Source organism: Alosa alosa, chromosome 8 (assembly GCF_017589495.1).
Source record: "Alosa alosa isolate M-15738 ecotype Scorff River chromosome 8, AALO_Geno_1.1, whole genome shotgun sequence".
Classification (NCBI taxonomy): Eukaryota; Metazoa; Chordata; class Actinopteri; order Clupeiformes; family Clupeidae; genus Alosa; species Alosa alosa.
Window position 1 is genome coordinate 19,104,155 of NC_063196.1, and position 15,321 is coordinate 19,119,475.

Here is a 15,321-nt window from a genome sequence, read left to right on the forward strand (position 1 = left end):
TTGTACTCTATAATTACTCTGCATTCTCATACAGGCTGGTTACAAAAGACTATAACCACACTTCTGTTAATTAGAGACAGGCAAAATATCCCGGCCTCAATGCAAAATGTGTGTAATGATAAGGTACAACTACAAAATATTGAATGCTGTAGGGAGTAGGCTGGTGTTATTGTGATCCTTGTGATCATAATGGATATGATTTAAACATGTCAGTGTTACACCCCAGCTTTTCCATTTAAATGATGCATTTCCACCGCTTTTTAGTAAGCCCCAGTAACACTCAAATAGACCCCACATTGGCATTAACATACATGCCTCATATATATATATATATATATATAGTATGTATGTACACAATCTAATTATGGACAAACTTACATGACACTACAACAGGAGAGAAACAAAATAATTTACTATTGAAAGAGGTATGGAAAAACAGGAATGGTTTGCAATGACTCCCCAGCAAAACATGAATGACTTACAATGACTCCCCAGCAAAACATGAATGGTTTAGTGACCCTCACAGCACACCATTCTCTTTGGGTCTGGACCAGAATGGTACTGAATCATGGCCAAACTGTTGCCAGATCTACAAGGGATCACGACCAGAGTGGTCAAATTTGCACTGGATTAGACTCGGAGCAGTGAGTGACTGCGCCAGTGTTGTTGAAGATGATGCCCTCAATTAAAACTAAACTAATTAAAAGCGCAGTGCTATGGCCTTTCCCCTGCATGATGGCATCGATGCTTCTTGAGATGATCCTTTCTGGTGAAGCTCTTGGCACACTGTGCGCAAATATATGGCCTTTCTCCTGTGTGAACACGCTGGTGTCTATTAACATCGCTTTGACGGGTGAAACCTTTTCCACACAGAGTGCAGTTATATGGCTTCCCTCCTGTATGAATGCACTGGTGTTCATTGAGTTTAGACATCGCAGTGAAACTCGCTTCACACTGAGAGCAATGGTACAGCCTCTCTCTCGTGTGCATATGTTGGTGATGTTTGAGACTACATCCTTTAGCATAACTTTTGCCACACACGGTGCAAAGGTATGGCTTCTTTCCTGTGTGAACATGGTAGTGTTGCTTGAGATGATTACTTCTAGTAAAACTCTTGCCACATATGATGCAGTGGTATGGCCTCTCTCCTGTGTGCACGCGCTGGTGTTGTTTGAGACTACTTCCATCCGCAAAACTCTTGCCACACTGAGTACAATGGTATGGTTTCTCCCCTGTGTCAGTGCGTTGATGTTGTTTGAGAGTATCCTTTTTGAAGAAACTCATACCACATGTAATGCAGTCATATGGCCTTTCTCCTGTATGCCTTTGCTGATGTGTTTCGAGACGTTGCTTTCTGGTGAACGTCTTACCACACTGAGCACATAGGTGACGCCTTTCTCCTGTGTGAGTTCGCTGGTGTCTGTTGAGCGTGCTCTTGATAGGAAAACCCTTGCCACATTGAGTGCAGCGGTGTGGTCTCCCACCCATGTGGACGCGCTGGTGTGATCTGAGTTCGGCCACAACAAGGAAATTCTCATCACATTTGAAGCAGGGGTATTGTTTCTTTACCATGTGAGCATAGCGATGCAGCTGGAACCGAGACCATAAGTGGAAGCCTTTGCCACACAGAAAACAGGAGTATCTTTTGTATTTCTCTCTGTGTGAGACAGAGGTGGATGCTGGAAACCCCAAAAAAGGAGATGGTCCTTTTCCTGTTTCATATAAACAGGGCAAACAAAATGGGTATAAGAAAAGACAGACATGTCATAGTGTTGTTTGAGATGATGCTCTTAATTCGAACTCTGACTACACTGCAATGCAGTGTTACAACTTTTCACCATGACATCGTATGCCCTAGTAAAATGTGTACGATCTTGAATGAAGTGCTACCCTCTTCTATATGAGTGCACTGACATAACTCAAGATTATTCTCTTTGGTGAAACTTACCAAATGGAGCCCAGCGGTATGACCTCAATCCTGTATGAATGCGCTGATGCTCTTTTAGATGATCCCCTCGAGTGAAACTCTTGCCACAGTGACTGCAATGGTATGGCCTTTCCTCAGAGTGAATGTGCTGGTGTCGCTTGAGAAGATACCGTCTTGTAAAACCCTTGCCACAGAGACCGCAGATGTGTGGCTTTTCTCCCGTATGAATGTGCTGGTGTCTCTTCAGAGATGTGGCGCTAGTAAAATTCTTGCCACACTGAGTGCAGTGGTGTTGCTTCTCTCCTCTGTGAATGTGCTGGTGTGACTTGAGTTTTCGCACATCAAAGAAACCCTTGCCACACTGGGAGCAGGAGTGTTGCTTCTTTGCTATGGGAGCACAGTGATGCAGCATAAACTGAGACCGTAAGTGGAAGCTTTTACCACACAGAGAACAGAAGTACTTCTTGGTCTTCTCTGTCCATGAGATGGAGGCGGATGTTGATAATCCTGAGGCTGAAGGAGATGATCCATTTCCTGTTGTATCCAAAAAAAACACATATCACCAATAATTCTTACATAAATATTAACAATTGTCCTGTTTTATATCAGAAATTTTCTGTACAGAGTTCCTGTATGAAAAAAACACACACTTCATCCATCTATTAATAACAGACACATAATACAAGATGGGAATACACAAAAATGTGTTTTTTTTTTCAGGGCTACAGTGTCCTGGTCCTCATATTCAACACAATCAATAATTGGAACCAATCTCTGGCATGAAGCTGACCTTAATTAATGTCGGCAGAGATATCTTTTGAGTTTTGGGCTGAATGTATTAGAGAACCCTGTGTGTTGGTGTAAATGTGTGTGTGTGTGAGCAGGGCCGACACTAGCCATTTGGGTGTCCTAAGTACAAATGCTTGGTGAAGTTTACCTTACCAAGAGCCGTTTCCCACTCATCATTTCATTACGTTAAGAAAGTGTCACTTGTCGCGTTACTTTTTCACTACACAATTACATCGTTTGATCATAATTGATAGCAAACGCCAAAAAAGCGTCCTGAAAAGCAAAGCAAACTAGGCTAATAGGCTAACGTTACCTGACTATATCTCTGATGGCTAAAAGAAATAGCAAGCCCAGTTTAAGCATAATCAGAAATAGCATTGCTAGCTAGCAACCTGAGGAAGGATTGCTAGTCTTATGCACCGATTGCTAACGTTAACAGAAAACAGCAGAGTGTTGAATTGCATTCAATAACCCATAATCCATATCCATATCCACAACATAAAATAACTAGTTAGCCAGCATCAATCATTTGCAACGTAACACTTGAACATGAACATGGCTAGTAGGAGCTTACGTTACAAAGTTTATTGACGGTAGTAGTAGGCCTATTACCTGGCATAAGCATAGACATCCATACACGCAAGGGCTACAAAACTATTTACATTTTTTATTTAAAACATTGTCTTAACTGCAAGTGACGCGCGAGCATCATCCCGCTGTCTCTTCTTTTACCTTTTTTCCACCCCCGACTCTTACGGTGTGTTTCCACACACCGAAATTTTGCGTCGCTCTCATTGAGGTTGAATGGAGACGAAATGAGAGCGAATCACCGAGGCAGGCGAAACAAAGTTGGCGAAAGTTTCACTTTATTTAAATGAGGACCATTCGAGAACTAATCAGGTCCGCGTCTTTGTGTTTGGAGGCGGGAGTTACAAAAAAGTCTGACCAAGATGGCGGAGACTACCTGAGCTGTAACACGAAAATTTGTATGTGATTAAAATGTTTCTAAACAAACATTGGCAATTGTATCAACACAAATTGTGGTTTATATGTCACACAAACTTAGTCAGAGCACATACACCACTAAATAGACCACTATATATGTTAGTTTAAACACTCGACCTTTTTAGCTAGCTGACAGGCGAAATGCTAGTATTTTTCGGACATTGGATTGCATTGTGAACCTAGCTAGACATGCTGCAACATAGGTATGAAATATATTATGTCTTATTGACCTTGTTGTTTCTATGAACATGAATTGCTGTTTATAGGCTTATAGGCAACATCAACTTAGTCGAGGCATAAAGACCCCTGGATATCTTCATTAAGTACTTAAACATTTAAACTAGCTGATTAGCCTAATTAGCTCGCTTGCCACCACTGGCTAAACACTGCAGTCAAATGGTTAGCGGTTTGGCCGTCACGCCCCCCGAGGCGAAATTTCACTGGCCGAAAATCGTGAGGTGTTTCGCTGTGTGGAAACCCACCGTTAGTGCCTTTTCCAGGCCATGTCTAAGGTGTCTGCCAAATTTGGGATTGAGGCATAATCGAACAGACCACTGGGAGGTGGGCTGGAGAGAGGGCCACACAGGAGATTCACCTTTTTCTCGACTAATTTGGTCTAGGCCTATATTACTTTTGTAATGCTTTTGCATATTAACATGCTTTAGACATATTTCATTTGTTAGTTATACTAGTAGCCCCCCCCAGGCACTTGGTGCCCTACGCGCAGTGCATGATGTGCGTGTGCGGAGCGCCGGCATTGTGTGTGAGAGTGAGTGAGTGTGTCTGTGTGTGTGTGTGTGTTACTATTAATAAGCTAGTTAATATGACTCTACTGGGTTCTGGGACTGACTAGGGACCACTGACTTTTTCAGTTTCTCAGCACAACAAGATGTTTTAACTGTATCAAGCTTGACAGTGTGTCTGCGTGGATGTCATTGACAAATAAACAACAAAAAGATAAAACAGTTATTTCTATAATAATACATTTATTTTTATAGCGCTTTTTTAAACACTCAAAGACACTTTACAGTTTTGTTACAGGGACAAACAGACAAGGTACATAGACAAGGTTATATAACAGAGAAAAGAAAAAAACACATACTGTACTGTAGGTGCATTAGTGAGATGGGCTGAGGTGCCTGCCGCATAGTTCGAATTACAGGGGGTACTATACCCCGCAATGAAGACCCAGTACCCCCCAAAGAGACAGAAATATCAGTTTTGGGGGGATCAGATCATTTTTCTGATATTGTGGAAAAATAGCCTTACAGTTAGGCTACAATTCAAGTCAACTCCTATTTTCACAGTGGAGAGATGGAGAACGACTTCAACTTCTCAAGCAAGTGTCAGCATTGAATGACAAAACACTAGGTAAATTCCTCCAGTAGCCTAGGCAAAATTCGGTTTGCTACTGATGCATGGGTAAATTTAAGTTACTAGCAGACGTCTAGCTTGTTGAAAATTTGTTATTTTACAACCTTCATTTATTAACATGTTTATTCTTTCATAACTCATGTCACGTCTTCATACTGTACATTGAATTACAGGCTACTTACCTAGTAAAGTGGACCTTGGTTAGTTACCAAGGTTAGTTAACAAGATAATTCTCTATTTAAATCAAGCTTTACATTGTGGTGAGGTAAAATCGATAGTCATTTCCAAGATGAACTCCATAGCCTAGGTGTCCATTCTCAATTAATCTTGAATAAATTATTGTGCCCTTCTGAAATGAGTTTGGCACAGATCCTGTTTTTATGTTATGCACAAGAGGGTCTGATATAGCTACGCCTACATAACATCAGTGAAACCTGATGAAACATAAACATAAACATAAACATAAACATAAAAAGAGCCAAGTAGCCTAGGCTAAATAGTACATGCTAGTATTTGAATTTGTTTTTAATTGGTTAGTATTGTTTTTACATTCTATTATTTCATATTTTTAGTTTGATAAATGTAGTTTCATCTGAGAACCCTGATACTATCTCAATGAAACTAGGATTTGATTTTATTCACAGAGACACTATGATGAAAAGGAAAAGTGTATCTGTATTTGTGCATGTGTGTATATGTGACTCATTTGTAGTATACTGTAGTGTTGATGATACCCAGCTTGTTCTAGTTATCGGATTCTTGTAGGTTACCGCTCTGTAGTCCTTCTGTGGTAGTATGGTTTTTCATAGTATCCTTAATCACATTAAATATTGCTCAGATTTTACACATCTCCAAGTAATTGTGGTGATTTGACACTGACTACCATAGACTACAATGGAAAATTGGTGTCTGTTTATACAGTATATGAGAGGGTTGGGTCTTACCTCCACAGTGTTTCCCATACATTGACTTAATTGTGGCGGCCCACCACAATATCAACACTGACCCCCACACAATGATTTTCCAGGTTGTACTAAATTGTGCTTAAATCTGGTTAGCATCATAACCACGCTGTGCTAATTTGTTAAAAACTGTTGCATTCAAGTTAATTCTGCAAACCAACCACCACAAATGGAATTCAATTCTCTGGGAAACACTGCTCCAGGTCTTATGAAATCTAAAAATAAACCAAATCAATATTTCATGAAATAGGCAATAGGCTTCTTGTAAAGGTCTTACTAGTAATTGTAAAGTACTTTACTAGTAATTAGAATGGTGTTTCAGTGCACTTAACTTCTAACTTTTGGGAGTTGACAGTTCTCTTTTGGATATATAATAACAATGAGATATTCTGTAGCCTACGGATTATCAGTTTGTTGCATGTTTAGACCTTGTATGTGTGTTGCACATAGGGCTGTGCGATATGGGAAAAAAATTATATCCCGATACATTTTCTCAATTTCACGATATACGATACATATCTCGATATTTTGAAATCTCCTTTAAAGGACCCCATGAAACCACACTTTTACCCTTTACTATTTTCACTACAATCCCTGCAGATTATATACCATTCTTGGTTAACTTCACAGATGGTATCCATCCAGAACATTTTATATTTTCATAGTGATTAACCACAATTGAGTTGAAATAAGACTATTTTTTATTCAAACAAAGCAGAAACAAAATTACAACAAATATAAAATAGAACTGAGCAGAACTCAAAGTGCAATAAAGTGCAAACATTTTCATCGTTTTGAAAACAATGCCGCTAAGGTCATTTGACGGGCTGCTGGTGGAGGGTTTTGGCAGGTGTACATGATGTTCTTACAGGGTATCTGCACATTTTCCAAGAGCAAATTAAAAGACTTTTAAGACCTTTTCAAGACATCTAAATAGAACAATTAAGACTATACCACAGCAAAAAGATACATACGACAACATAAAACTGTGTTATGCAATAGTTTTTTTTTTCTACTAATTTTAACCCCCACCCCATTTTGGATGTCTAAGGAAGTTACCAAATATATTTTGGCGAAAGAAAAATAATTGTGTGTGAATTACCTTCACAGCTATAAATTATGCCCAATTTTAGGGTCTGGCTCTGTCTGAGGCTGACTGTTCTTCACCTGTGTCTGTAGTAGCCTATGCTACTTACCAAAGACATGTGCACTGGACTGGATTCCCTTTAATATTTTTTTCAAAGTTAGACTAAGCTATTTAAATATTTTAATAGGCCTACTTTATATAATTTACTATGTGCATCTATTGGCCCAATATGCTGCACAGCAAATTAAAGTGAATCCACTACTTTACATTTGCATACCAGTTGTATCTAAACCAACCAAAGCTTGACTGAAACATTGTAAAACCATTGACGTTTTAAATTAATTCAAGTCCTCCTCACATAATCCTGCTGAAAACTGCTGGTTTCATCTCAAGCACGCACGTATTATGAACGCACGTTTTATTTATGTATGCCTAGGCTAGCCAGTCGCCGACATTCAAAAAATATGCGGTTATATTTCACAACTTTTGCGAAGTAGGCCTACTAGGATACGCTGGCAAGCAAGCTGCTGACAGATATTACAGGTATTATAACTCTTCCCTATAGGCTAGGCCAGCAACACACGCTGGAAAGATGCAAACAGATCAACTTAACATGTATTTCCTCCTGATTTACGTTTGTTTTCTTTTTCTGTCAGTCCGTAGTTCCTTCATAAATTGCGCAGCAAATTATCAGACGAGTGACAGAAACACTGCGCATAATTTGCCCAGCAGTCTTCCCGTCCATAGTTTGTGAAACGATGCTGCGTCCGAGCAAAGATTCTAAATAGTACCCCCCCAATTATGGTGGGGTAATTCGCACTCTGGCCTGCTGACAATCCTGCATTGGTGCCTGGTGTTGGCTTGATATGCTTTTCTGTGTGTGTGTGTGTGTGTGTGTGTGTGGTGTGAGAGAGAGTGATCTGATCTCTTACGTGTCTCAGGCTGATCTCCTGCTCTTCTGTCCTCTTCATCCATCTCTCGCTGTCCTTGTGTCCTGGAGCTGTCCGTCAGTGCCACTGATACCCTCCTTAACTGAGCCAGGGACAGAGGGTCTGAAGAGGAGCAGACAGAGTTGAAGACAGGAGGGATGCTTACTTTTTCCTCCTGTCCCAACAAACCCATGGGAGAAGAGAGATATGCAAATTCTGTTGAATTGTTCAACTACAAATGTACATTAATTCATTTCACAGACAAGATACAATGCAGGTTAAAAGTATGTAACAATTTCAGCCTTTTATGAAGGATGTTTTTATAAGCAACATATCTTCACATTCAGGGTTGGTGTTACCACAAGGCAGCAGAGGATACAGACAATTAAACAGTTGTGTTTGAGTGTTTTTGTGTGATAGCCTACCTGTTGCATGTTTGATGAATTGTGGGGCCTTCTCTGTCAGTGTAGGCTTGCTTTGTCAACCATATCAATGTTTTGAGGTCTAATTAACCTGTGTAAACACATAAAAGCACATCAGTACTGGAGGTGTCTGGAAGATGACTAAAACCAATAAAGAAACATATATCTTATATATCTATCTATCTCTCTATCTATTTATCTATCTACACTGCAATTAAAAAGAAAATAAACGTTAAGGTAATTTCATAGTCTAGGCTACTCAATAAGAAGAGAATTGTGGAGAATTGTAATCAATGAAATGGATGCAGGCTGTCGCATCATGCAGTCTGCATCCATGTGACAGAAAATTAAAGTTTCAAAGCAGCTGCTTCATCTGTAGCTAGTCCAGAAAAGTCTACCAATTAACAATGAGTAAGCTGTGTTCTTCAAAGCCAGTCCTCGGATGTAAGTTTTGTCTTCATTGGTCATTGCAAAACTACCAGCAATGACAAGCTGCACAATTACTCAGAATAGCGAGCACTATCGAAACATTGTCTTTATAATGAAATCTGACGGGTTCACAAAAACATATCTTACATGACAATAAAGTGTATAAAATAGGGTGAAACCATAAACGCACGCACTCTCTTATCACCACTCCACTGGAAAGAGAATGTTTCCTGGAATGTACCATTTTGACAAAACGCGGAGGGTCTATACTCAATGTGAGCAAGCAAATGGTCTTGACAGTGTTGAATAATCAGAATAATTAAAACAACAAACATTATTAACATATACTTAGATATATAAATCGCCACGACACTGCAAGAATAATACGAGGTGATATGAATCCACTGCTGTGATTATTATAAGCTACTCCTCTACAGTACCGTATGGTAAAATCCAGCGCCAAATGTAAAAATGGCAGTGACTGCAACTGCAACTACTCGGTTGTGACATGACGACGAAGATCTCGATAAACGCATCCAGGTATAATTTAACTATTTGTTTTAATAACATTATGTAGGTATACTTTATAATATGCGTGTAAAAGGAACATCTAATGTCAAAGCCATCAGACAACAATCCGAAAACTGTTCATTAGTTGTCCTCCTCCTCCATACATACTTTTAGTTAACGTTACTGTCAACAAATGTTTACGCTAAGTTAACGTTAGCTGCAATAAGCAGAGCCGTGTTGCTTATGTTTGCAAAATGCAGTCAAAATGCATAAAGAGCGTTTGTTACAGATACATTACCAATTTTGGTAGAAATGAAAATAAAACTGCTTCTATGGTTGCCTCAACACAGATATAATGATGTCTCACCAATTTAAAAAAATAAAATACATATTTTATATTTATATTATAATGGTGTATGCTCATAAATAAATAATTATTGTGACATTTACCCATGGTATGTCTGCCTGGCTTTCTTGAAGGGTTCACATGGTGTGTGGGGCTTGTTCTCAGCAAGTGGCACGTGCAGATAATAGGACCCTTGTACTCTATAATTACTCTTCATTCTCATACGGCTGGTTACAAAAGACTATAACAACACTTCTGTTAATTAGAGACAGGCAAAATACAGTGTGAACATGATTTAAACATCCCAGCTACAGCTCCCAGTTACACCCCAGCTTTACCATTTAAATTATGCATTTTGTCATTGGCCACTCAAATACAGTAGAGCAGGGGTTCTCAAACTTTTGTGGGCCAGGGACCCTTCATGGAGTGGAACATTCTCCAAGGACCCCTCATAATCGCAACACATAAAACTTAAGTTAATCATGTACTGTAGCTGTATAGCCATTTTTTCTGTTAGATGCTATTTTAAAAACATAGAGTGCTAATACCACAATAGTCATGTTAGCAAACTTTGACAGTATGTAGGATTTTTTTAAAGGATTGTTGTTTCTTTGTCAAATGTAGGCCTATTGTGTTGAGCACATAGTATTTGCTTCACATAACTTTCATTTTGTTAGCGGTTAATTAATAGTAAAGTGTTTTGACTAGGGCTGTCAAAATAACTGATTAATTTTGATTAATTAATTTGAGAAAAAATAACTGATTCAAAAAATCAGTGCAGATTAATCGATTCTGTATGACCTTTGACCCCGAGCCGTTCTAGTCAGTAAAGATTTGACTGTAAAATGAAGTAGAAATGAGAAGAAAACATGCTGCCTGGATCATTGATTGGAACATTTACTTTTAAAAAACGGCCTGATGGTGTTCTCAATAGTCGCACATCAATGCAAAGAAATAAGTGTTGACATTGAGGGGAGTGTTAATTTATTTTCATTGTGTCCCCTAAGATATCTGATTATATCTGTGGCCTGAAATGCCTTGTATGTAAAAAAAAAAAACTTCTTTCCGAAGCACTTTTGAATTTATTTCCTCAGCATATTAGGTCATATCACAGATTATTATGGCAATTATTTGAACAGTGAAAATAATAATAAAATAGTTTTTGAACTTTAATGTCACTAATGCTGATTATGCAATGATTCATTTGAATTTAAATATTTAAAATACTTTCACAGCAAAAATTATATATGCGATTAATTTAGATTAATTAATCACAGAGTATGTAATTAATTTGATTTTTTTTTTATCGATTGACAGCCCTAGTTTTGACGTATTGATGTAACGCATCAGCAGATCAATTAGGCAAATACTGATACTGTAGCATTTTTCGCCATTTAAGACAATTTCATATTTTGTAGCAAACTTTGTCAGGGACCCCCTGACAATGCGCTGCAGACCCCTGTGGGTCCCCGGACCCCACTTTGAGAACCAATGCAGTAGACCCCTGAGGACGTGTCACCACTTTCTAGTATATTATGGACAAGACTCTTTGCAATTTTTTCTATGGGAGAATAGCATCAGGGTATATACAGAAATTCTTAAGTTGAATTTAATACCTTTTAATACCTTTTTTAATACCTTCACAATATTTTTTAATACCAACACGACTTCGAGCTGCAACTAGTGGCAACTAGGGCTGGCCGATATGGCTGAAAACTGTATCACGATATAAGTATTTCATATCAGTCGATATCGATAATTATTGATTTTTTTTTTTTTAATTTTATCTATTTTAGATAAGGACCAGAAGGGAAAAAAAGTTAAATTTAAACACTTTTATTTTAAACTTAACCTTCCTCTGATTTGAATCACCTCAGTTATCAATCAAAGCAAACAGGGAAAAGAAATAGCAACACAATCATGAAAAACACTCAAATAAATAATTGTGCACATAAGTCTGAATGAGTGCACTGGTTGAAGCCTGGAGATATTGTAAACAAAGTAATTTGCTAGTTTATCATAGTAAGTCTGGTGGCCCCCCAAAACATGTCCGTGGTATATAGCATCTGGCCCGCAGGGGAGTACGACATCGTCAAACTTTAACATCCGTAATTTCCCCCATTCATTCTCTATGGCGGGTCTTAACAGTACACGTGTAATACTCTTTTTGTCCATCCAAATTCACAATTCACAAAGTTCAGGTGAGTGAAGTTAGAATGGTGGTCATTCCAGATGTTTTTGCCAGCACTTCATAAAACTCTCATAGTTTGAGAACTTTAAATTATTTGTAGGATATTGCTTGTTCACAACTTGAGCTGTGTATGCAAATACACAGAGTTCAGAGTTCATTTTAAATAAGATATACTTTTGGGACTCCCTGCTAATACTTTTGGGAATGCTAAAGTCTTTTTATTAGTATTCATTTCATTTCATTTCATTTGAGCTACATTTTACATGGCATGATGGCAATATAAACACAGCTAACAATGGTATTAAATTGCAGTAGCCTATGATTAAATGTAATGGAATATTCAACTAAGGTAGATTGTTGTTGTTCACAGCACTAAGCTATTTATGGTTACTGATATACTCTGAGTCTCTGGCCCTCTCTTAGTGCCAGGCATAGTGAGCTGGCCCTCAGAAGAAAAAGTTTGGGGACCACTGGGTTAGACTGTTCAGTTTCCCCATGTGTGTTTAAGTTTCAAATTAATACTTTTTCTCCTTGGGACAGGCCCGTTTGAGTCTTGGAAAATACTTTTTCATTTGCATCGGGATTGAGTTTATTAGAATTTAGCTGTCAATTTGAATGCAACAGTTTTGAACAAATTCGTGCAGCGTGCTAATGATGCTAACCGGATTTAATAGCAATTCAGTCGTCTTGCACGATTTTCTATCGTCTACTCTGGTAGAGTTGCACATACTAGCTACAATGCAAGATATATTTAGCCTATTTATTTATGGACGACGTAAGGCGGGAGGTGTATGTTGATTTTAATTATCGAATGTTCCATCGAACGCATTTTTTATTGATATCGATTACATGTCTATTGCGATACATATCGCTATCGTATTATCGCCCAGCCCTAGTGGCAACCTTTCGAAATTCAGTGTTGGGGGTAACTAATTATAAAGTAACGGATTACTTTCATTTTGTTACTTAAAGGGACACCAGGCAACGTTTTCGTGTTAATTACTCATCTTCGTAAGTCGGTATATGGTTAAATGACTCATTACAGGGCGAATAAAGACTCTCTCGCCCGCCCCTACTGCCTGTAGGAAGAATATCCCGCTTGCAAGTTCAGTGTATCGTACCCGCCGACCGAAGCAGGATCAGTTTACATCCTGCATCCACAGCACAGAGGCAGGCTAACGAAACGCTAGCGATTGTTGCAAACATGTGTATAATGGCAGAGCCGGCGAAGACCCTTGACGGAAGATGCAAAGAAAAGGAAAAGAGCTTCAGACCGAGCGAGGGAGAGTTTCATAGAGAAAAAGCATCAGGCTTGTCTGGTGTCCCTTTAACTTTCTGAGTAAGAAAGTGTAGCAACGCTTACAATTCAAATCAAGTATCTATTATTACAGTTACTGGATACTTTGTTCCTTTTTTGCTTCAATAAAAACACTGGCCTATACACAATTATTTGTTATTTAATCCTAACCCAAGATAAAAAGTTATTTCATTGTTATGTGTAGGAAGAGCACACACCACTTCTCCAGCACTACACTCTTTCTTTCACTATCATTCTCTCTCAATCAAGACAAAATGACAAATGAAAATCAGAAAAGGTTTACTGGACTTTCTTCCAAAAAGGCCCACGACCATACGCAGTACACACACACACACACACACACCCTTGCTGTCTTATATAATTTGCCAGTCAAGGTATCACATTCAAAAATAGGTGGTCACATTTTACAAAAATACTAATTATTAATTGGGTGCTGCTGGAGAATGTGGGCCCCATGTGATAAAATACTTTTGCGCCTGCATGCTCCCTGTGACCCACATTTTGAAAAATAACCCCTTAAATGGTGACTTCTGGGGAATTTTGTGGAAACTAATTGACAAATTGACTTAAAATATATTCTATAATATATTGATAGCATATTACAATACAGCCTATAAAAACCTACACAGGTTGTTATATTCAACTAATTGTAAGCAAGTCTATTGGGACTTTGATCCATGGGCGTTTTGTTGTCCCCACCAATATTTTAGCGAACTCATTTGTGCTGCTGATCATTCCGACAGCCAGCACAACATTAGGCCAAAGATAATGAATGCGTAGCAAGATGGGTCGTCCTAGTTCATGTCTAGTTCATGAGACGGGCTCTATTCCCGAGGGGCAAAGTGGAGTTTGAACAGTCAGAGGCGGGCTCTGTCAGAGACGGGCTCTGGTTTGAACACCTTACAAAATAAACTTGGTGTACACCTTCATTAATGTTGTTTTTCTCCCGACTGGAGGGTCATACTATCCGTTTTACTGAAATAGGGAGGAGGGTTTGGAGATCATGATACCGGTCGAAATGTGCATCCATTGCTCAGAAAAATAAGGCTTTGACAAATTCTGGGAAATTCTTGGATTCTGCCATAGACCTCAGTGTTAAAAAGAGAACATAAATGTGCGGGGCGTTTTTATTTGCACAAGGGACAGGAAATGGCCTATGGTTTGAATCAACCATCTTTGATTAGGCTAAAAGAAACGTCATATGATTTGCCATCTGACATGCAAGCAACACGCACGAGAGTAAAGCACAAAGTCAAAGGACAATGGTAAGTTACTGTCTGCCAATTCATCCCATAAAATGCCAGAGTTTGTTTTCCCTTTGCCCTTTAGCATATACACTGGTGGTTTGTCATCACTATGCCACCCAAAAATACGACATTATTCAGTCTAGGCAAAATAACTAGGGGCAACTGGTGGCTTTCAAATGGGTTTTACTGTGTAAAATAGCATTAGCTGTTAGGATATTACCCAGGATATTGTCACAGCTAAACCTAGCTTCTGTAATCCCAACCAAAGTTGCTCATGTTGAATAGGCTAAGGGTGTGCCCGCAGCACCATCACTAACTAATTGGGCTCCAATCTTGCAGTCGCAATATAACAATGGATCCGAGACATTTTCCTGTTCCTATATTCTGTTTATGTAGGCTAATGTATTTGTGCAAAGAAATGAAAGATAAACTGTTGCATTTCCATACTCATAGAAATGAACATTGCGAGACACTTATCTCTTCTATGATCTCATCCCAGAAAACAATTCTTTGACTTGTTAGTTTTTTGAACATTTATTTTATCTAATGACATAGCAAACATGATTAATTGAATCCACATATCCTTGCACTTGCAAAACTAATTTTCACTAGCCTAAAACCATGAGACTGAAAGCTAATTGCGTTCACGTTCCTCTTAAAGTGACAGGCACTCAATTAGATTGACACACCACAAATGTGATGATATTAAAGACAAGTGTAGCCTAATCATTTAAATATCAATATGATGTATTCAAATGACTAAATATGTTTAGCTATTAGTAATC

The 15,321-nt window shown here is 38.6% G+C and overlaps 1 protein-coding gene across 2 annotated transcripts; it reads right to left on the reverse strand.

The window, feature by feature from the left end:
- Window positions 1-372: 372 nt before the first annotated feature.
- On the reverse strand, window positions 373-9,146 carry LOC125299517 (zinc finger protein 501-like). 2 transcript variants are annotated; one of them, XM_048250818.1, is made up of 5 exons: window positions 9,072-9,146; window positions 8,499-8,586; window positions 8,077-8,196; window positions 1,949-2,461; window positions 373-1,712 (listed from the first exon to the last, which is right to left on the reverse strand). In XM_048250818.1, the coding sequence occupies exons 3-5, from the start codon at window positions 8,117-8,119 to the stop codon at window positions 715-717; spliced, it is 1,554 nt and encodes a 517-aa protein (XP_048106775.1). In that variant the 5' UTR covers window positions 8,120-8,196; window positions 8,499-8,586; window positions 9,072-9,146; the 3' UTR covers window positions 373-714. The 2 variants fall into 2 exon arrangements, with proteins under 2 accessions (XP_048106775.1, XP_048106774.1); XM_048250817.1 differs by having other exon boundaries at window positions 8,077-8,248.
- Between the last annotated feature and the right edge of the window lie 6,175 nt (window positions 9,147-15,321).